This window comes from Ostrea edulis, chromosome 4, assembly GCF_947568905.1.
Source record: "Ostrea edulis chromosome 4, xbOstEdul1.1, whole genome shotgun sequence".
Classification (NCBI taxonomy): Eukaryota; Metazoa; Mollusca; class Bivalvia; order Ostreida; family Ostreidae; genus Ostrea; species Ostrea edulis.
The window spans coordinates 44,216,818-44,239,234 of NC_079167.1; the positions used below are offsets into that span (position 1 = coordinate 44,216,818).

At 35.2% G+C, this 22,417-nt stretch overlaps 1 protein-coding gene across 8 annotated transcripts in view; it reads left to right on the plus strand.

The window, feature by feature from the left end:
- Nucleotides 1-10,097: 10,097 nt before the first annotated feature.
- The window catches only part of LOC125668318 (caspase recruitment domain-containing protein 9-like), a 56,214-nt gene continuing 43,894 nt past the window's right edge, over nucleotides 10,098-22,417 (plus strand). For all 8 annotated transcript variants that reach the window (XR_008802438.1, XR_008802439.1, XM_048902297.2 and 5 more), the window contains exons 1-3: nucleotides 10,098-10,269; nucleotides 17,162-17,245; nucleotides 20,996-21,176. Coding sequence is in view for 6 of the 8 variants with exons in the window: in XM_048902297.2 (XP_048758254.1) it covers nucleotides 21,005-21,176 (172 nt within the window). In the remaining 2 variants the exon portion in view is untranslated. The remainder of the gene's footprint in view (nucleotides 10,270-17,161; nucleotides 17,246-20,995; nucleotides 21,177-22,417) is intronic.

Genomic DNA, 22,417 nt, shown 5'->3' on the forward strand with positions numbered 1-22,417 from the left:
TTTTTGTTTTTAGTCGGCATGTCGTAGGATAATACAACTCTTAGGAGCTTTTAGATCGATATACAACGTATTTACATTTTGTAATGCTAAATAAAAACTAAATCAAAACAAAGTTTACTTTTATTGATAAAGATTCCAAGCAGAAATATGAATTAGAATAGAAAATCTAGATATCTAAAATGAATATAAGTACTACTTTAAAAGACTGTAATTTCATCATATTATTTTCATATCTTTAAACAATACAACACAGATAATAACAATGCTCCTCTGCCTTTTTATTTATATCATTCATAATGTCAATCCGCCGTTTGTCTGCATGCACATGTGAATATTCATTTTGTTTGAATTTCGTATGATTCATGTATTTCATGCCTTGACTTTTTTACTTAATTTTTAACTTGCGTGATACAATATCATCAGTTCTTCTACCCCTTTTCTTTTTAAAACGTGGTTGCCCGTTGTTACCTTATAATAATGAGAGGAATTCATACTTAAGTGCATATGCACTTGTTTTCCATTCTGAACTATTCAAACGATATGTGTTTTATCATGTTCTGTTTTTAAATAGATACAGTTAAACTACAATAGATAATAATAATAATGATAATAATAATTTTAAACAATATTTCACTCGATATGTATCTTTAGCGTGAAAGTCATTATAGAATTGATTAATTTGTGTTAACAGACGAATAAAAAACGACCACCAAACAAAAAATAATATTCACCCCCAAAACAAACACCAACCAATAAACAAAACGCTATAGATCTAAATGTTGATTCAAAATAAACATAAAGGTCATGGAGGTCAAATACCCCTTCGCTCACAGAAGCGCACACAATTTCAGTTTTTAAAAGTAAGTAAATAAAAGATTATGCTATATATAAAGTCACCAGTTTGAGCTCACATCGGCTCTCGAATCGATTATAACTTATTAATGAATGAATATACATATATATAATGTAACTTAGGAACAAAATACTTCAACAAAAAAATGTTGGGCCTTTATTGTTTAGTGTTGGGCGTGAGAGACGAACTGGTAACATGGATATTTTTGAACAAGAAATGGTTATACAAGCCTGCTTTGGAATATTTACCTATTAGACACTTTGTCACTACCTCCATACATAATGTGAACATATCATCTTTACCTTTATCTTTATAGTTGTGAAATGTTGGGAGTTATTCATCATTCATCTAAACATTTCAAAAATGAAATTTATTTTGATAATAATTATTTATTCTCAATTAAAATCTGAGACACTAGAGAGTGAATCCCTGCAAATGCTTATTGGGAGCTTATAGGGAAAAAACAAATTTTGTTGTGGTTTCGGATCTTGACAAATTTCCTCTTTACCAAGACATTGTAAAATATTTTCTTTTATTTTGGTATAGACTTGAAAATCGGCTCAAGATACTGTGTTTTTTAAGGAAATTAGTTTTAGATACCATTCATAGTATACGTGAATATTGTGTCCTTGTTAGAAAGTTTGGCTACATCGAAGTATTACCAAGCTAAGAATTTCTGCTCATAAACTTAGATATGAAACTGATAGATATTGTGTGTAAAATGCTATTTAGAATATTGATGTTAAAGTAACATTAGCTGTCATATAAAAATGGTGTAGATTTTTTTTATTATTATTATTTTTGGTAAATTTTTTTAATAAAATTTACTATTTCAATGGCGAAAAAAAATAAGGCTTATAAACTTTTGTTATCAATATTTGAGTTAGAAAACCTCTCCAGAGGCTCCGAATGAAGCTAAGTTACATTATTGTCTTCCCATACACAAATTGATTTTTATATAATGCTACATATTCAATAGAACCAAAATCATTATTTTGATGAAATCTTTAAAAGCTTTATTTTATTTTCCTCAATGATTATGGTTTAAGTTACATACAAAACTATCATAATAGCACATTTTTACAACAAAATGAAATTATCAGATTTAGAGCTAGTATAGCTTGAAATGCTTTTACTGATAGATTGTCCATATTTTAACTCTTCTTTAGGGAAAACTTAGTAAATCATTAAAAATTGTAATGTAATTAGATATGAAATATTTGTGTGGATTATGACATGTGAAGATACTGAGGTGCTCTACCAAACTGATTTTTTCTTGTATGAAGATAACTAACAGCGATTATACTGTCATAAATCTTAAAAAGAATACGAAATTAAGAGTAGGGCAAACACGGACCCCTGAACACACCAGAGGTGGGACCAAAAGCCCAGGAGGAGTAAGCCGCTGACCAGCCACGGCCCCAGAAATACGTTTTATATTGGGTGAGTATACCTAATCTTTCTTAATCCCTTATCATTATATCGTCATTTCTTGTCTGCTTGGAAATAAAACCTCTCTCTCTCTCTCTCTCTCTCTCTCTCTCTCTCTCTCTCTCTCTCTCTCTTGAAGTGGCATAGCTATAAACAACACACGGGTGATTACTAACCAGATGGTACAGCGCAATATGAGGGGGGAAGGGGGAATTTACAAGCACTGCAGCCGCCTGTTTGATCTTCGGACTAGGTAGATAAGTGTGTTTGTCAACAGATCTAAGATGAGATATTTCCTGCTTTGTTCCTGAATATGTTCTTTACTCGCCTTGTCGCCCGAGGTCTTCGTATATTAAATACCAGAAATACAGGCGGGGATAAATTCATCGTAAGGAGCAACATCTACAGTGTATAAAGAGGAAATCACATCTAAAATCAAACGATGTCAAAAATCATTTAGCAGTACAAAAACAGAAGAAGAAGAAACAAAACAAATAAGAAAAAACTTTTAAAAAATCCCATCTAAAATCAAACGATGTCAAAATCATTTAGCAGTACAGAAACAGAAGAAGAAGAAACAAAACAAATAAGAAAAAACTTAAAAAAACAAACAAACGAGAAGTAAAATTGTCATGTTTAAAACTCACAAGAAATCACGAGTGGTAAGGGCTTCATTATTTTGAATTTTATCCAGAAGAAGTTGAATTATACATTCTAGTGTCGTTCTCTATACTGTTACAACCCCTGTCGCAGTCGCACGCATCAAGGGACAAAAGTTTAACATCTGACAAAAAACTAAATTTACATGTTTTTAATTCAGACCCCCACCACACCCACATCCCTTAATACTTAGCAATGCTTGATATGATGAATGCTGATGTTGACAAGATCGATTATCACGTAAATGTCTTTTCTACTGTTTATTCACAAATTAAAGTGTACATATGTAGTTTTTAAAATGTCACTTTGAATGTACATTCTAACCCTGAATCACCCCCATCATGTAGTTGATGTCGTGTGAGCTTCTATAAATTTTATCCCCCCCCCCCTCCTTTATCTGACATCGACCCTTAAATAAATCTAGATGACGTAACTAAGAGCTCGTTTACACTGATTTAGACAATATACGGACGAAATTAACCCGGATTACCGATATCTCAAACCGTAATACTTATATAACTCTTATCGGCTTTACGCTGAGAACTCGCTTTGACGAGCTCAAATAAATCCGATTATTTTCAAAATATGAGAGAGAGAGAGAGAGAGAGAGAGAGAGAGAGAGAGAGAGAGAGAGTTGATGGATAGAACAAATGTGTTTTATTTGATAGAACAAACAATCAGTCAATCGATCAGAAACAAAACAAACAGGATGGTTTTCATCATTGTGTGCTGGCATGCTTACACAAGGTGACAGGGCATTTTTTATTTTATTTACTTTTGTTTTCATTAAGACGTTAATAGGAAAAATAGCTTATAAAACAGGCACTCAGAACAACCCCCCACCCCCAAGGTCGGACGGCATAGTTCATTCGACTCAACAAATATGTTAAGGAATAAATAAAATTTCACACAGATCAAGGAACATATCACCGATTTTACACACACCCCTCGGTCATTACATCTCGACGGGGCTCTACCCAGAATCTGGATCTCGTGTACATCCCCACCGATCCTCTACCCTCCAACATTTTAAGCTTAAAACAGATCACGACTAATGACAAGAGGCCAATGGGCCACAGCGCTCACCTGAGTCACTTTTTTTATACAGGGATAAAAACCCATAAGGAGTATAAATCTTAAACCCCTAACATGGACCCGTTCTAGACCTATGACTGTATGATAATATTTTTATGTATTTTCGTGCTTCCTATATATAGTGTTTCCCGTGGGATCCGGGTTAGAATAGGTCCTCAGTACCCCCTTGCTTGTCGTAAGAGCCACTAAATGGGGCAGTCCTTCGGATGAGACCACAAAAACAGAGGCCCCGTGTCACAGTAGGTGTGGCATGAGTAAGACCCTCTCCCCTGCTCAAAGACCGTGAGCGCCGAGCATAAGCCTAAATTTTGCAGCCCTTCTCTGGTATTGATGACGTCTTCATATGAGTGAACAATTTTCGAGTGGGACTGTCGTGACCTGATCCTTTCAGGGCACCTGTCGTGAACACATTTCAGGGCACCTGGCGTGAACACACCGAGTCTACTCTACAAATGGATGCTGTCATAAATTTTCCCTAATAGTTACTGAGAATATCATTTGTAAAGATTTTCTCTCTTTATATCCTGGTCTCGGAGCTCATGATTTGAACAAACACGAGTCTACACCATGAAGATGTTTACATTGTACCGGGAAATTTAAAAAGGATTTCCCCACATACCGGTATTTATATGTAAAACTTTAAACACTTTAGAGCGACTCCGTCTGGTTAAATTTTTAGATCGAATTTTGAATAACCTGGAATCTTTATCATGAAAGGAAGCTTTCGCGAAAATCTGGCATTTCTGATTCAGTACTTCTTACATATATATTTATAATCTGTCCTATTTTTCCAATTATCTCCCCTTGAAAAGGAGTATGACCTTCATTTAGACGAGCTAAACAAATAGTTGCAAATCATAGCTAGACACAAACTTTTTATCTAGGTTTTCGGTATAAGTACAAATGTTCTGGCTTCACTGCGAGACACTTCTCTGCATCGTCGCAAACCACGGGTTATTGTTTCATTCCATGTGTTTGTGAAACAGAATGAAACAATTTAACCCGTGGTTTGCGATGAACTGTAGAGTTTTAGTTTGTCAACAGAGCTGCTTATCTGTCCTTGATGTACACATACTAATAGTGCATATTTTGCTCTTGTTTCGTTCTTTTCTTTTTATCGTCATTTTTTTTTTAATAAACATTGCACATTGAAATGTTAACAATCATGTATGCTGTATGCCCGAGAGGGCCCTAATTTGGAAATAAATCATATTCTATTCTATTCATACTGCGAACATTCTACAAACAAGCTCTCAGGATAGACGTGAAGTATGAACGTGTGTGACAGGTGTTCGCAAAATATCTGTTTCTGTCTTATGTTGATATTTTTGAAGAAAACAAACAATGAATAATAATAATAGTAAACAAAAGACAGAAGTGGATTTGTGACTGTAGAGAAGTTGGACACATCGGTTTTTTACTGTAGGAATTTGGGCACATAAGGAGAGTAATAAAATCATAATAAATTTTTCATACTTTTTACAGTCTAATGATAGACAGTATACTTACGATAAAAAAGGGGGGAAATTAATTAATTTTTGTTCCCCTTTAAACAGCTGAGATATTCATCGACACATGACCACACTTGACATTTACAGCAGGCATTGACATTATAGTGGCAGATTTGTCCTTCGTTTCTTTGTCTTTAATTTTCGTTCCCCAAAATCAAAACGCCTAAAATTTGTTTTTATTGAACGGAATACTTGCATGGCGATAAGACACAGAAACCAGTGACTGTGCACTTTATTTCTGTAGAATAACACCGTCTTCTTAATTAAATTCCAAACTTATCTTTATCTTTGAATCCCATTTTGACAAATTATATATCTCGATTAGCGAAACCACATGCAGACAGTGCATTGACTTCCAGTATTATGGGCGTATTGAATCTAGTATTTTTCACACTTTTCATTGAATTCAAGATTTTTGAGACAATAAATATTTGAATCTATGATTTTATAACTTTTGTAGAAAATAAATAGATTACTTTAGCACGATTAAGCGTCACGATATGAAAAGTGCAAAAAAAATCATCACTCAATACCCCCACTTCTAGGAATCTCGCCATTTATGAGAGGACAACATGGCGTTGATATATCTATTTGATTTTTAAAAAGAAATTGGTCTATCTTTACGACACTTTCTTTGTTAAAAAATGTTGTCGACTTCTTTAATAATCGTGTTGTAGCGTCTTTGTATAGCATAAATGTTTACCGGAATTTTTCACGAATTGAAATTATATATATACCAGAAACATGTTGCCATGGTAATCAAGTACGGAAACAGACCAATTCACAAGCTGTAATATAGAAATAATTAGATCACAAGCTCTAATATAGCATAATTAAATCACAAGCTCTAATATAGAAATAATCAGATCGCAAGGTCTGATTAAAAAAATAAGTACATCACAAGCTCTAATATAGAAATAATCAAATCATAAGCTCTAATATAGAAATAATCAGATATCAAGCTCTAATAAAAAAAAAAAAGTACATCGCAAGCTCTAATATAGAAATAATTAGACCACAAGCTCTAATAAAAAAAATAAGTATATCACAAGCTCTAATATAGAAATAATCAAATCATAAGCTCTAATATAGAAATAATCAGATATCAAGCTCTAATAAAAAAAAAAGTACATCGCAAGCTCTAATATAGAAATAATTAGACCACAAGCTCTAATAAAAAAAATAAGTACATCGCAAGCTCTAATATAGAAATAATCAAATCACAAGCTCTAATATAGAAATAATCAAATCATAAGCTCTAATATAGAAATAATCAAATCATAAGCTCTAATATAGAAATAATCAGATCGCTCTGTTTATTGTGTAATATCGACAGTTTAGGTAAGTTCTTTCGGAATTAATCTGAAACAATTTTAGACATTTTAGTGACATTACTTACCGACAACAACACAGAGAGTAGAGCTATCTATCTCTATATTACAACATCGCAAGACATTATCTATCTCTATATTACTACATCACAAGACATTATCTATCTCTATATTACTAGAGTCACAAGACATAATCTATCTCTATATTACTACATCACAAGACATTATCTATCTCTATATTACTACATCACAAGACATTATCTATCTCTATATTACTACATCACAAGACATTATCTATCTCTATATTACTACATCACAAGACATTATCTATCTCTATATTACTACCATCACAAGACATTATCTATCTCTATATTACTACCATCACAAGACATTATCTATCTTTATATTACTACAGTCACAAGACATTATCTATCTCTATATTACTACAATCACAGAACATTATCTATCTCTATATTACTTCCGTCACAAGACATTATCTATCTCTATATTACTGCATCACAAGATATTATCTATCTCTCTATTACTACCCGGTACAGTCACAGAACATTATCTATCTTTATATTACTACATCACAAGACATTATTTATTTCTATATAACTACACCACAAGACATTATCTATCTCTATATTACTACATCACAAGATATCTTTATATTACTACATCACAAGACATTATCTATCTCTATATTACTACATCACAAGACATTATCTATGTCCATATTACTACAGTCACAAGACATTATCTATCTCTATATTACTACATCACAAGAAAAAGTTACCAGGACATTATCTATCAATAAACGAAGGACAAAGCTCTGAAGCTGAGTTACCTGACTATGAGACACATGTCTCAGCTTATTAGTGATTCTGTTACTTTCCGACACAACCCTTCATTCAAGCTTGTCCTGATTTATCGCCCAGACAATGTCCAACGATTTAGAGCACCAACAGACTAACTGGAGGTGTTGACCAGTGGATTTATGATGCAGACTGTCCGGTTAACTGGAGTTGATGACCAGTAGATTTATAGTCCAGATTCTCCGAGTAACTGCGTTTTTTTTTATCATCTGTGCTAGATCAATCTTATATAAGTCTATTCTCAGTCTGGTCATCAGTTTGCACTATAAATCTCCAGTTACTCGGAGAGTCAGCACTATAAATCCACTGGTCAGCATCTCCAGTTAACCGGACAGTCTGCATTTTAAATCCACTGGTCAACATCTCCAGTTAACCGGACAGTCTGGACTATAAATCCACTGGTCAGCATCTCCAATTAACCGGACAGTCTGCATTATTAATCTACTGGTCAACATCTCCAGTTAACCGGACAGTCTGCATTATAAATCCACTGGTCAGCATCTTCAGTTAACCGGACAGTCTGCATTATAAATCCACTGGTCAGCATCTCGAGTAAACTGGACAGTCTGCATTATAAATCCACTGGTCAGCATCTCCAGTTAACCGGACAGTCTGCATTACAAATCCACTGGTCAGCATCTCCAGTTAACTGGACAGTCTGCACTATAAATCTACTGGTCAACATCTCCAGTTACTCGGACAGTCTGCATTATAAATCCACTGGTCAGCATCTCCAATTAACCGGACAGTCTGCCTTATAAATCCATTGGTCATCATCTCCAATTTACCGGACAGTCTGCATTATAAATCCACTGGTCATCATCTCCAATTAACCGGACATTCTGCATTATTAATCTACTGGTCATCATGTCAAGTTAACCGGACAGTCTGCCTTATAGATCCACTGGTCAGCATCTCCAGTTACTCGGACAGTCTGCATTATAAATCCACTGGTCAGTATCTCCAATTAACTGGACAGTCTGCATTATAAATCCACTGGTCAACATTTCCAGTTAACCGGACAGTCTGGACTATAAATCCACTGATCATCTCCAATTAACCGGACGATCTCATTATAAATCCACTGGTCAGCATCTCCAGTTAACCGGACAGTCTGCATTACAAATCCACTGGTCAGCATCTCCAGTTAACTGGACAGTCTGCACTATAAATCTACTGGTCAACATCTCCAGTTACTCGGACAGTCTGCACTATAAATCTACATGTCAGCATTTCCAGTTAACCGGATAGTCTGCACTATAAATCCACTGGACATCATCTCCAGTTAACCGGACAATCTGCATTATAAATCCACTGGTCAGCATCTCCAATTAACCGGACAGTCTGCATTATAAATCCACTGGTCAGCATCTCCAGTTAACAGGACAGTCTGCATTATAAATCCACTGGTCAACATCTCCAATTAACCGGCCAGTCTGCATTATAAATCCACTGGTCAGCAACTTCATTTAACCGAACAGTCTGCATTATAAATCCACTGGTCAGCATCTCCAATTACGGACAGTCTGCATTATAAATCCACTGGTCAACATCTCCAGTTAACCGGATAGTTTACACTATAAACCCACTGGTCAGCATCTCCAATTAACCGGACAGTCTGCACTATAAACCCACTGGACAGCATCTCCAATTAACCGGACAGTCTGCATTATAAATCCACTGGTCAGCATCTCCAGTTAACCGGACAGTCTGCACTATAAATCCACTGGTCAGTATCTCCAATTAACCGGACAGTTTGCACTATATATCCACTGGTCAATATCTCCAGTTAACCGGACAGTCTGCCTTATAAATCCACTGGTCAGCATCTCCAGTTAACCGGACAGTTTGGACTATAAATCCACTGGTCTATAACCGGACAATCAGCACTATATAAACCTAGCCGTACGCGTTGTTATAGATTTTAGATTAAATTTCAGAACACATATTAATTAACGAAACTTGGAAAATGAACAATTTATCATTCCTTTATAATGTTAACGTTTAGTTACTCATGTCCACTTACTAAAGCATTTTTGTGAAAAACAAAATGCCCAGAAAATCGAGTGAAAAAAAGGTTAAGAACGAGCATTACGTCGTGTATATATTGCATATTTAGTTGTAAAACGTTATATAGTTGGTGTGATCTTCTGTATGTTGTTCAATGTATCTACAGTATGATGCAATAAGTATTCGTACAAATTGCGCAGAATTTAAATAAAATTTACTTCCTTACTAAGAAGCTAATAGAGGTATCCACAAGTCTGTGACAAGATGGCAATCTACAATTATATGTAAAAAAAAAAAAAAAAAAAAAAAAAATATGATCGGGATCGACATTTAAAAAAGTTTTTTTTAAAAAATATTCATTCAGGAAGTTTTAGAGTTAGGGAAAGAAATATAAAGCATGTAAAGAGGAAACGGTGACACGAGTATCTGATCGTTGCATGCAGAGATTGACGCAGCCTTCATTTAAAAAAGGTTTTAAAGTCATGGCATGTCTTAATCAGGTTAGTTTTTAGAATGTAGAGTGGTGGCGGATCTCACGACTAAACATAAACTATTGTACTTTGTGTAGGACATGACGAAATCACAGGGACTGTGTAAAACTCTAACTGTAAGTTGGAGTTGTTTATAGGCCTGTCTGAAATATTAATCTTGCGAAGAAGGAGAGGCCTTCATGAGCAAATATCAAACATGTATGTAGGAACCTGTGTGTGTGTGTGTGTAGAAAAAAAAGGAGTGTGTGTCATGTAACACCTCACAGTGTGGTATAGTTCTAGCTTGGATTTCTCAAAAGTCTCAAACTTTTCTTTCGTTTGAGTAGCCAAGATTTGAGTAAAATCTCAGGTCTGTAAGTCCAATTAAGATGGAGAGAAATCGAGTAAAATCTCAGGTCTGTAAGTCCAATTAAGATGGAGAGAAATCGAGTAAAATCTCAGGTCTGTAAGTCCAATTAAGATGGAGAGAAATCCAGGCCTGATAGCAATCAGCTAGAGATTAAGAGAAAAAAAAGAAAACATTGAAAATAAAATTGTACTAACTCTGAACTCATCCATGTATGTGTATCAATATTGATTATTGGTTTATGTTTCAGAACAGGATTCTTCATCTGAACAAGGATGAAACTGTGCTTCCAAAATCAGTTGTCAAATTGATATTTACTCAGTCATCACAAAAAACGTTTAAGCACTATAGTCATTTGGACCTGTAAAACTGGGAAATATGAACTAAATTGAAGAGAAATGTATGGGCCAAAATCCAAATTATTAATATAAAGTATTGCAGTCTACTTTGTTTTTAAATTTTATTTTTATTCAGTTCTAACACAGTTATAGTGAACCTCCAGGGCCAGTGAAACACAATTTGTTGTAACTAAACTTTTCTATATCCAATATAAAAAGTTTTATTGATTTCCTCTCATACTATGAGGGGAATGAGTATCACTTCACAAGTGTGAATTCATTATAAGCATGTTCATTTTGTACTTAAGGGCCCTTTTTGCTAGGAAGTAGGAACAGCTCATTTTATTATATTAAGTGTGTTTTACTATATTGTACAAGTGCTCAATAATCACCTTGCCCCTCTGTTTCTTTTAATCCCAGGATCACTTGAATTGGAAGTTAAGAATACTGAGAAATACACTCAGGCCTGACAGACTTGTGAACTATTTTCTCATTTGTTTATTAGAGACGGCTAAAACTGAGGCCCCGTGTCACAGCAGGTGTGGTACGATAAAGATCCCTCCCTGCTCAAAGGCCATAAGCCGAACATAGGCCTAAATTTTACAGCCCTTCACTGGCAATGGTGACGTCTCCATACGAGTGAAATATTCTCAAGAGGGACGTTAAACAATATTCTTTCAATCCATCAATTATTTGCAACCATAAATACTGATTTAACAGTTACGAACTGAGTTTCACCAGCGACACACTAAAGGAATAAAACGGATGTTGGCGATTGTTGAATTAACAAACGAAAAGATAGTTATTCCCGTTCTAACGCAATTCATGCATTATGTTTGTTTACATCTTATTTTGTTGAATTTTACTTTTTGTTTACATGAAATATATTGCGAAATGTTTATGTTTGATGTCATATTTTTACATCATTCTATTATGATGTCACAGTGGAGAGCTTTCCATCTTGTTAATGCTCGTTTCACCTTCTCAAACCTCAGTGATCAGCCAATCAAAAGGTGATATAATTATTATTATTCTGAAATTAAATAATACCCTGTTGGTAATTGATATAAAAACATTTCAAGTAAAAATGATAGGAAAAAATACACTTCTCATGTTCAACATGTTAATTCATGTGTATGTGAGCCAAATATTTATTTGTGTATGCTGATGAAAATGTTTTCAGAAAAATCTAAAAAATTATTCCCACGGCCTAACTACCCTAATTTTTTTTCTTGGATGTTTGCTGAAACACAACAATTATTATTTTTGGCCCGAGATTTTAGTGACAGAATTCAGGAGCACAGTTAACATACCAAGTGTTAGTTAAAAAGTAATAAGAGCAAGACCTGCAGATTGTACAGAGACAGAGTTAGAATTCACAGATTGTACAGAGACAGAGATAGAATTCACAGATTGTACAGAGACAGTTAGAATTCACAGATTGTACAGAGACAGGAGTTAGAATTCACAGATTGTACAGAGACAGAGTTAGAATTCACAGATTGTACAGAGACAGAGATAGAATTCACAGATTGTACAGAGACAGTTAGAATTCACAGATTGTACAGAGACAGTTAGAATTCACAGATTGTACAGAGACAGAGTTAGAATTCACAGATTGTACAGAGACAGAGATAGAATTCACAGATTGTACAGAGACAGAGTTAGAATTCACAGATTGTACAGAGACAGAGATAGAATTCACAGATTGTACAGAGACAGAGATAGAATTCACAGATTGTACAGAGACAGAGTTAGAATTCACAGATTGTACAGAGACAGAGATAGAATTCACAGATTGTACAGAGACAGAGTTAGAATTCACAGATTGTACAGAGACAGAGTTAGAATTCACAGATTGTACAGAGACAGAGTTAGAATTCACAGATTGTACAGAGACAGTTAGAATTCACAGATTGTACAGAGACAGAGTTAGAATTCACAGATTGTACAGAGACAGTTAGAATTCACAGATTGTACAGCGACACAAGTTAGAATTCACAGATTGTACAGAGACAGAGTTAGAATTCACAGATTGTACAGAGACAGAGATAGAATTCACATATTGTACAGAGACAGAGATAGAATTCACAGATTGTACAGAGACAGAGTTAGAATTCACAGATTGTACAGAGACAGGAGTTAGAATTCACAGATTGTACAGCGACAGAGATAGAATTCACAGATTGTACAGAGACAGAGATAGAATTCACAGATTGTACAGAGACAGAGTTAGAATTCACAGATTGTACAGCGACACAAGTTAGAATTCACAGATTGTACAGAGACAGAGTTAGAATTCACAGATTGTACAGAGACAGAGATAGAATTCACAGACTGTACAGAGACAGAGTTAGAATTCACAGATTGTACAGAGACAGAGATAGAATTCACAGATTGTACAGAGACAGAGATAGAATTCACAGATTGTACAGAGACAGAGTTAGAATTCACAGATTGTACAGAGACAGAGTCAGAATTCACAGATTGTACAGAGACAGAGTTAGAATTCACAGATTGTACAGAGACAGAGATAGAATTCACAGATTGTACAGAGACAGAGTTAGAATTCACAGATTGTACAGAGACAGAGTTAGAATTCACAGATTGTACAGAGACAGAGTTAGAATTCACAGATTGTACAGGAGTTAGAATTCACAGATTGTTCAGAGACAGAGTTAGAATTCACAGATTGTACAGACAGAGTTGATTATTATTATTATTATTATCATTACTCGGAGCTTGTTGATTACGCAACTACAGGACAATTAGCATATCAATCTGTTGCATGTGCTTCCCTTAAATTCAATGATCAATAATTCTCAATAATTTCTTCCTTTTTATTTGTAATTCACAATCTCCTGTTATTTCCTTGGACTTTTTTTTTTTTATTTTTTATTATACACTGTAAAACTGATCACATGATTTGAACTAGTCAAGACTGTTATTCTTATAAAAACCATTAAAAAAAAATTCAATAGCTGAATTAGTGTGGAGCTTTTCCCTCGTATTGTTATGCGTATTTTTCCTGGATAGATTTAGCTCTACATGGTTCCACTGTAATTTCCTAATGAAGAATAACTCATTTCTTTTTTTTTCTTACCATGCTGAAATTTTTAGTAAGTGAGTGTGCAATATATTTGTGTACTGTGGCTGATGCTTTCCATTCATTTATGTATTTGTAAAGACTTCAGGTGATTTTATTGTTTAATCATCATGTTTCAGGGATTTTTTAAGGGTTTGTAGGGGGCCGAAATAAGGCCCCATTCCCAATGTTAAAAAGTAGATATTTTAACACAATTTTTACTGTGAAATTCCCAAACAATGAAAACAAATCAAGTAGAGTAGCCAAATCATTGGTAAATCTTCTTCACTAAAAAATATTAAGTAAACCTAATTTTTTGGCCTCTGCTTATTTGTATGAGGTCAGCTTTGACCAAACTGAAAGTCAGAAGGAACCCAATTATACCTTAAAGCACTCTGAATTGGGTTTTTCCCTATTTCCTTGTATGAAATATTTTTTTCCAATTTCAAGCAAATTTTGCTATTTTTCCCAAATGGAAATCTTGAAATCAAGACCTTTAAAAAACCCGTGTTTATTATTCTGACACCAAGAGGCTTGGCGAGAGTAAAAGGAAAAATTAAATGGTTGAGTTACCCGATCTCCATTTTCCATGTAAATCATCTCTTATCAAGATGTGTTTTAAATACAAGATGAATTTAACCCACAATTTTATTGTCAGAAAATGACATGGATTATAGGGCTATTGTTATCTGAAGAAGACTGGCTGAAATGAAATGTATTCTAAAGCAAGATAATCAAATCTTTTAAAAACTTTCTTTTTGATTTAGAAATGATTCACATTAAGTTAGGAACTGTCTTTTAACATTTACAAGTTTTACAAAGTCCAAAACTGGAGACCAACACCTTGAGGTTTAAATTACGTAAGATTCTCACGAGTGGATACCATGCGGTATTCAACAGGGTCTGCATCCAAAAGTATAAACTTGAAAAAATAAAACAGATCACCAACACATTATGAGAATGCAGTGTGAATCTTATTTAGTTAAAATTTACAAGTTTGTCATGTTGAAAATGAGCTCTTCTTCATTGTCAGATGTGAAAGAGTTATCGCCCATTAAAAGCAAAGTTGACGTTTTATTGCAGTACTAAAGCTTTCTATAAAGTCACTCAAGTGATCTATTAATTATGTCTTCCCTCTTTCAGGGGGAGACATATTGTTTTTGTACTTTCTGTCTCCATCCGTCTGTTTGTCTGTCATAAAATCTTATGAATGCTTCTCCTCTTATATGGCTTGTCGGATAGACTTGAAACTTTGTACAATACTTCATTGCCATTTGCAGATGTGCATATTGTAGGGACAGGAGGATGGATCTGAGGGGTGGAGGGTGTAAAATAGTGTGTGAACACTTAAATTTTCCTATGTGGTTTATCGGAGTTCATAATGGCTATGTCCCACCTCACAGGGGCTAAGCCCGTTTTGACTCGAAACTCATTGTAACCATAAATATAGATATATTTATGGTTACAATGAGTTTCGAGTCAAAATGGGCTTAGCCCCTGTGTCCCAGCTCATGCTTTCTCCTTCATATCATGCAGTACATTAAGGGGAGGAGGTTTCATTTCGAGCACTTCCAATATGGGGAGCTGGGGAGACCTTTGTTTTTCATAAAAACAATCTCTAGTTTCCTTTCTTGTTATCTTCAAGAAGTTATCTGTTTTTCAGAAACTACAGGGCTATTTGTCAATGAAAGGTGAAGTGTAGAATCTTTAAGGAAAGGAGAGTTGTTAATTTCATGGTCACTGCCCGCCATGTACTGGACATAGAGGTTGCAGAATGGTCTGACAGTGTCTTTAAACTTTCACTGTCTTTGAAACAAGGTCAAGGTCACTGGTAAGCAAGCTAAGGCCACTGGTATATAGAGTCTAGGACCTTTCTCTGGGTATTAAAGTTTGTAAATTGGAAGGTCATTTGGTCAAGGTCAGGTTTCCGGGTAAAAATGTTAGCAGTATTTGTCCCAGACAGGATTGATATTACATACAAGTGCACGTGATTTAAATCACAACCTTGAACCAAGGTCATTTAGCCAAGATGGAGATCAAGGATTAAGAAAGTAATATGACATTTTATAGAAGTGATGATTGTTGTTTATGATTACAGGGACTAACAACACCCACTTCACTAAGTTTATACATGGTAAACATACAAGGCTTATGGCCAATTCAACTTAATTAGTAGATTATCATCCAGGGTCCCAAAAAGTATGGCGCGGGTGGGAGGATTTTATTTTTTAAATTTTTATTTTCTGAGAAAAATATTAATGATAAATGAGTTTTTGTCAACAGGAGTGCATCATTTAATGCCAGATGGATATCAATCTATGCTTATTTCACAGATGAATTCCAGGTTAAACTTTAATTTCAAACACAGAAAGATACCAAACTTCTTCAAGATTTACGCCCGTAAGAACCATATATCTATTTTCTTCACGTGGCTTTTCACGTTACTATACCGGAAATGTAAACAAGATGTGTGAATACCTGAGTTGGGCATGAACATTTTCTGGAAATCGCAAGTTTCGCAAAATAAAAAAAATTGGGGTGGGTCAATTTTTGAGAGGCAGGCGGGGATGATAATCTATCAATTAAGTTGAATTGGCCTTAGATACTCTTGTTGTTAGCAAAGAGGTAGAAATAGTATGAGAAATGAGTTTATTGACAACACCATCATTCACTGGCTTATATAATTATTATAACTACAACAAACCAATGAGGACAAGGGAGGGAACTCATACAAACATCAACTACTGTAGTTATATATATATATATATATATATATATATATAGATATTTACAAGGGAGGGAACTCATACAAGCATCAACTACTGTAGTTATGTATAGATATTTACAAACCAGTCATGCATTGTTTCTTTCCTAATACCAAAACAATTCTCTATAAATTTTCATTTTTTTTTTATAGCAAATTTGACATTTGAAAGCTTAGAGTTATCCTTCATTAGACATACATGTATATCTGGAATTTAAATATATCACAATAGTCTATCCTCTTTGATCATATCTAAGGCAGTATAAAACAGAATATAAATAACTCTGTAATTTGTTTTCAATTAAGTTTACAACATTCATAAAATTCTAATAGCAATAAATCAATTTAAAACTAAATTTTCCTTACAGTATAGTGTAGCAACTGCCATCAGAAATTAAAATCCCCACTGGACAGAAGTTGACGAGGATTGGTTAGGAAAGATTTGTAAAGAGGTATGTGTTTTAGAACTGCTGTTAATTTAACCATAGTTAACGAGTTAAATGTTGACTCTGAATTTTTAATACTTTTAGAATAACATCTTCTCTATTACTTGGCGTCGTCCGTTGTCGTCCGTCGTGCGTTAACTATTGAACATTTTTAACTTCTTCTTAATAACTACCAGTCCAATTATTTTGCTATTGATAATAAATTGAAAGTAAATAGATATTTAGAAAGAACAGGTAATCCTTTACCAAAATTGTAAATCTGATGATCCCAGGGGTAGGCGTTTCGGTATCAGGGTGGGGCCAAAATGGTCAGTTATTAAATGTGTGAACAATAGACATTTTTAACTTCTTGATAACTATCATTCCAATTCTTTTCATATTTGGTATGAAGCATCTTTGGAACAAGGGGGACATAGATTGTAAATTTTTGGATTCCTGCACCCCTGGGGTCTTAGGGGTGGGGCAAAAACTGCCCAAAATTGACCAATTTTCAAAAATCTTCTCAAGAACCGCACATGTGTAGGAAAAACTAAATGCGGCGCAGCTAGCGCACGGTGATGGAGAGCAGGAAGGCCTCTACCAAAATGTAAATTTCATGATCCCCGGGGAAGGGGTTCTGACCCCAGGGCAGGGCCAAACTTGTTATATAGTGTTTATGTGTAAAACACTTAAATAACATCTTCTTTAGCGCTATATACTGTATAAAATCTAAATGCATACTTAGGAATAGCAGAAAAGGATGTACAAAAAATGGTGAATTTCAATCAAAACCCAGGGTTATGACTTTAGGATGAGTCCAAATTAGTCATATCTTTTGATGTTTTAATGTTAATACCCCTATTATTTAAAGCCTTTCATCAGTGTATGCACTTTTGAAGGCAGTGAAGTTTTAAGAACACATCTTGTTTATACTGTTGCTGAACATTAGAATTTAGCTTAGATATTCAGAACAGGAAATTTTTTCTAGATTTCATAGCCCATGGAAGTAGTGATATTTTTTCACTAGTATTCAGGTGACCGATAGGCCTGTGGGCCTCTTGTTGTAATAATAGTCTTGCAGGGTTTTAATTTGAACTTAGATACTTTTTATAAACTTGTGTATTTTCACCTAAATGATTTTGAAATCTGATATGGATAGAAAGTGGAGGATTTGTGTAATAATATTTTGAAATTGAAAAGTTTCAAATTTACCTATTCGGTTAAAAAATGCAGAAAAATTAAAAACCCCAGGCAGACTTGAATGCACGATCTACAGATCAGCAGTCCACACGTTAATCTACTGAGCTGCCCAGCTAGATGATTAGATTTAAAAGGAATATACAAGTGTTGCTGATATTAATGTTGTCATGATGATGTGTTATTTCTTCTTTTGACGTGTTTTAAGCTCAGATCGCTGTTTACAATTAATCTTAAATCATGAGACAAAAATGAGGAAATGGTCCGGCCATTGTTAGAGATGAGGAAATGGTCTGGTAATTGTTAGAGATAAGGAAATGGTCTGACCATTGTTAGAGATGAGGAAATTTGTTGTGTAAATGGACTTAATTATATCCCCAGCAACAATTTGTCGGGTTGTCCGTCCGTCCGTCCGTCTGTAGACGCAATGGTTTCCGGGCTCTAAAGCATTATCCTTTCCACCTACAGTCACCATATCATATATATGGACTACCCATGGGATGAAGATGTTCCCTATCGATTTTGGGGTCAAAAGGTCGAAGGTCAAGTGCACTGGACATCGAAGTAGCAATATGGTTTCTGGGCTCTAAAGCGTTATCCTTTCCACCTACAGTCACCATATCATACATATGGACTACCCATGAGATGAAGATGTTCCCTATCAATTTTGGGGTCAAAAGGTCAAAGGTCAAGCACACTGGAAATCGAAGTAGCAATATGGTTCGGTTTGTCATGCCATTTGTTTTTTACACTCAGAAAAGAGGTAGTTTATACCTATTACCAACACCCTTTGGGAGATTGGGGTAAGCTGGGGGTATTCTTAGTGAGCATTGCTCACAGTACCTCTTGTTTTTTATGCAACTGGTCGAAATATTCCAGCTGATCCAGAACAATACAGTACATCAGAGTTTCTAATCTGATTGGTTTATGAAATCTGTAATTAGTGAATGACTTCAATGGGCCAATGTGTTTGAAGTTGTAGAACAGACATCAAAGGACAGTTATTGACTGAGTCTGAGAGACAACAGGAGGACAATATATAGTTATTGACTGAGTCTAAGAGACAACAGGAGGACAATATACAGTTATTGACTGAGTCTGAGAGACAACAGGAGGACAATATATAGTTATTGACTGAGTCTAAGAGACAACAGGAGGACAATATACAGTTATTGACTGAGTCTGAGAGACAACAGAAGGACAATATACAGTTATTGACTGAGTCTGAGAGACACCAGAAAGACAATAAACAGTTATTGACTTAGTCTGAGAGACAACAGAAAGACAATATAGAGTTATTGACTGAGTCTGAGAGACAACAGAAAGACAATAAACAGTTATTGACTTAGTCTGAGAGACAACAGAAAGACAATATAGAGTTATTGACTGAGTCTGAGAGACAACAGGAGGACAATATACAGTTATTGACTGAGTCTGAGAGACAACAGAAGGACAGTACACAGTTATTGACTGAGTCTGAGAGACAACAGGAGGACAATATACAGTTATTGACTGAGTCTGAGATACACCAGAAAGACAATAAACAGTTATTGACTGAGTCTGAGAGACAACAGAAACACAATATACAGTTATCGACTGAGTCTGAGAGACAACAGAAGGACAATATACAGTTATTGACAGAGTCTGAGAGACAACAGAATGACAATATACAGTTATTGACTGAGTCTAAGAGACCACAGGAGGACAATATACAGTTATTGACTGAGTCTGAGAGACCACAAAAGGACAATAAACAGTTATTGACTGAGTCTGAGAGACAACAGGAGGACAATATACAGTTATTGACTGAGTCTGAGAGACAACAGGAGGACAATATACAGTTATTGACTGAGTCTGAGAGACAACAAAAACACAATATACAGTTATCGACTGAGTCTGAGAGACAACAGAAGGACAATATACAGTTATCGACTGAGTCTGAGAGACAACAGGAGGACAATATACAGTTATTGACTGAGTCTGAGAGACAACAGAAAGACAATATACAGTTATTGACTGAGTCTGAGAGACAACAGAAGGACAATATACAGTTATTGACAGTCTGAGAGACAACAGGAGGACAATATACAGTTATTGACAGTCTGAGAGACAACAGGAGGACAATATACAGTTATTGACTGAGTCTGAGAGACAACAGGAGGACAATATACAGTTATTGACTGAGTCTGAGAGACAACAGGAGGACAATATACAGTTATTGACTGAGTCTGAGAGACAACAGGAGGACAATATACAGTTATTGACAGTCTGAGAGACAACAGGAGGACAATATACAGTTATTGACTGAGTCTGAGAGACAACAGGAGGACAATATACAGTTATTGACTGAGTCTGAGAGACAACAGGAGGACAATATACAGTTATTGACTGAGTCTGAGAGACAACAGGAGGACAATATACAGTTATTTTTTGGATTTGTATAAAAACAGTTGAAATGTTGATTTTTATGCATTATTTGACAAAAAATAATAATATACAGAACTCTTTATGTTGCCTGCATCGACCTCTTACACAAGCATTGCTTGACATGCCTGTGATAAACAAGTCTTTTCTGTTTAGATTGCCAATATGTCTGACTCTGAAAATGACATCTTTGAGGAATTGATCGAGACGAAGAGGTACAAGATCGTCAAGTACATCAATGCCCGTGTTTTCTATGACAAACTTCGAGAGCTCAAAGTCCTCACAATGGACGACGTGGAAATGATCCAGAGCAAGATAACGCGGAGGCAACAAGCAGGTACGTTTTACGTCCGCCCTCTGAGTGTAGTGTTATATTATACATTTATTGCATGATAGTGAGGGAGATATGAAGATAAATCTTCATATCTCCCGAACACAAAATTGTATTTGAGATTGGAGTTTACTCATCTATACATTGTACATGTATGTAGCTGGGATCGCCTTAACAGTAACACCGCGCCATCAACGTATATATAGAAGGTACAAACAGCGAAATACAGTGATATGATAACCAGTTTTTGTATTTCCATTCTTCTTCAATGCTGATTACTTGCATGTTTTTATATCAACCAAAATCAGTCGATATCAGAGACCCGCATATTTTGTGCCTTACGAACTATGAAAGTAGAATGACTCGGACTTATTGTGACGTCATAATACACTTCGTCTACTTTGACGTTAAATTTATGGAAAATGCACGAAGCTGCCCAAAGGGAAATATGATAGGGAGATATGATGTTTGAGAGGGAGATATGAAGTTTTGTCTTCCCTGGCACGTGACTGTCTAGACCAATCAGATTACGCGTTGCATAGAATTCTCATACTGAGGTATAATAATACGTTTTACGTCCGCCCTCTGAGTGTAGCGGTATATTACGTTTTACGTCCGCCCTCTGAGTGTAGTCGTATATTACATTTTACGTCCGCCCTCTGAGTATAGCGGTCTATTATGTTTTACGTCCGCCCCCTGAATGTAGTCATATATTACATTTTACGTCCGCCCTCTGAGTGTAGCAGTATATTACGTTTTACGCCCGCCCTCTGATTGAAGCGGTATATTATACATTTATTGCATGATAGTGAGGGAGATATGAATATTTATTCACCCAAGAAAAATCATATTCCTCGAGGGCAACGCCCGAGGGGAATATGATTTTTCTTGGGTGAATAAATATTCATATCTCCCGAACAGTCATGCAATAAATTGTTTATTATACCAAAACAAAGCAAGACTACAAAAACAAATTTGAAATTGGAGTCCACTCAACTATACATTGTATGTAGCTGAGATTACCTTAACTGTCAATGTATTAGGAGGTACAAACAACGAATTACAGTGATATGAAAACCAGTTTTTGTATTTCCATTCTCCATGGATGCTGATTTACTCGCTTGCTTTTTCTACCAACCAAAACCAAGCGATTTAAATGTATATTAGAGACCCGCATATTTTGTGCCTTACGAACTATCAAAGTACACATCCGATTGCAAAGTACAATGACTCGAACTTATTGTGAT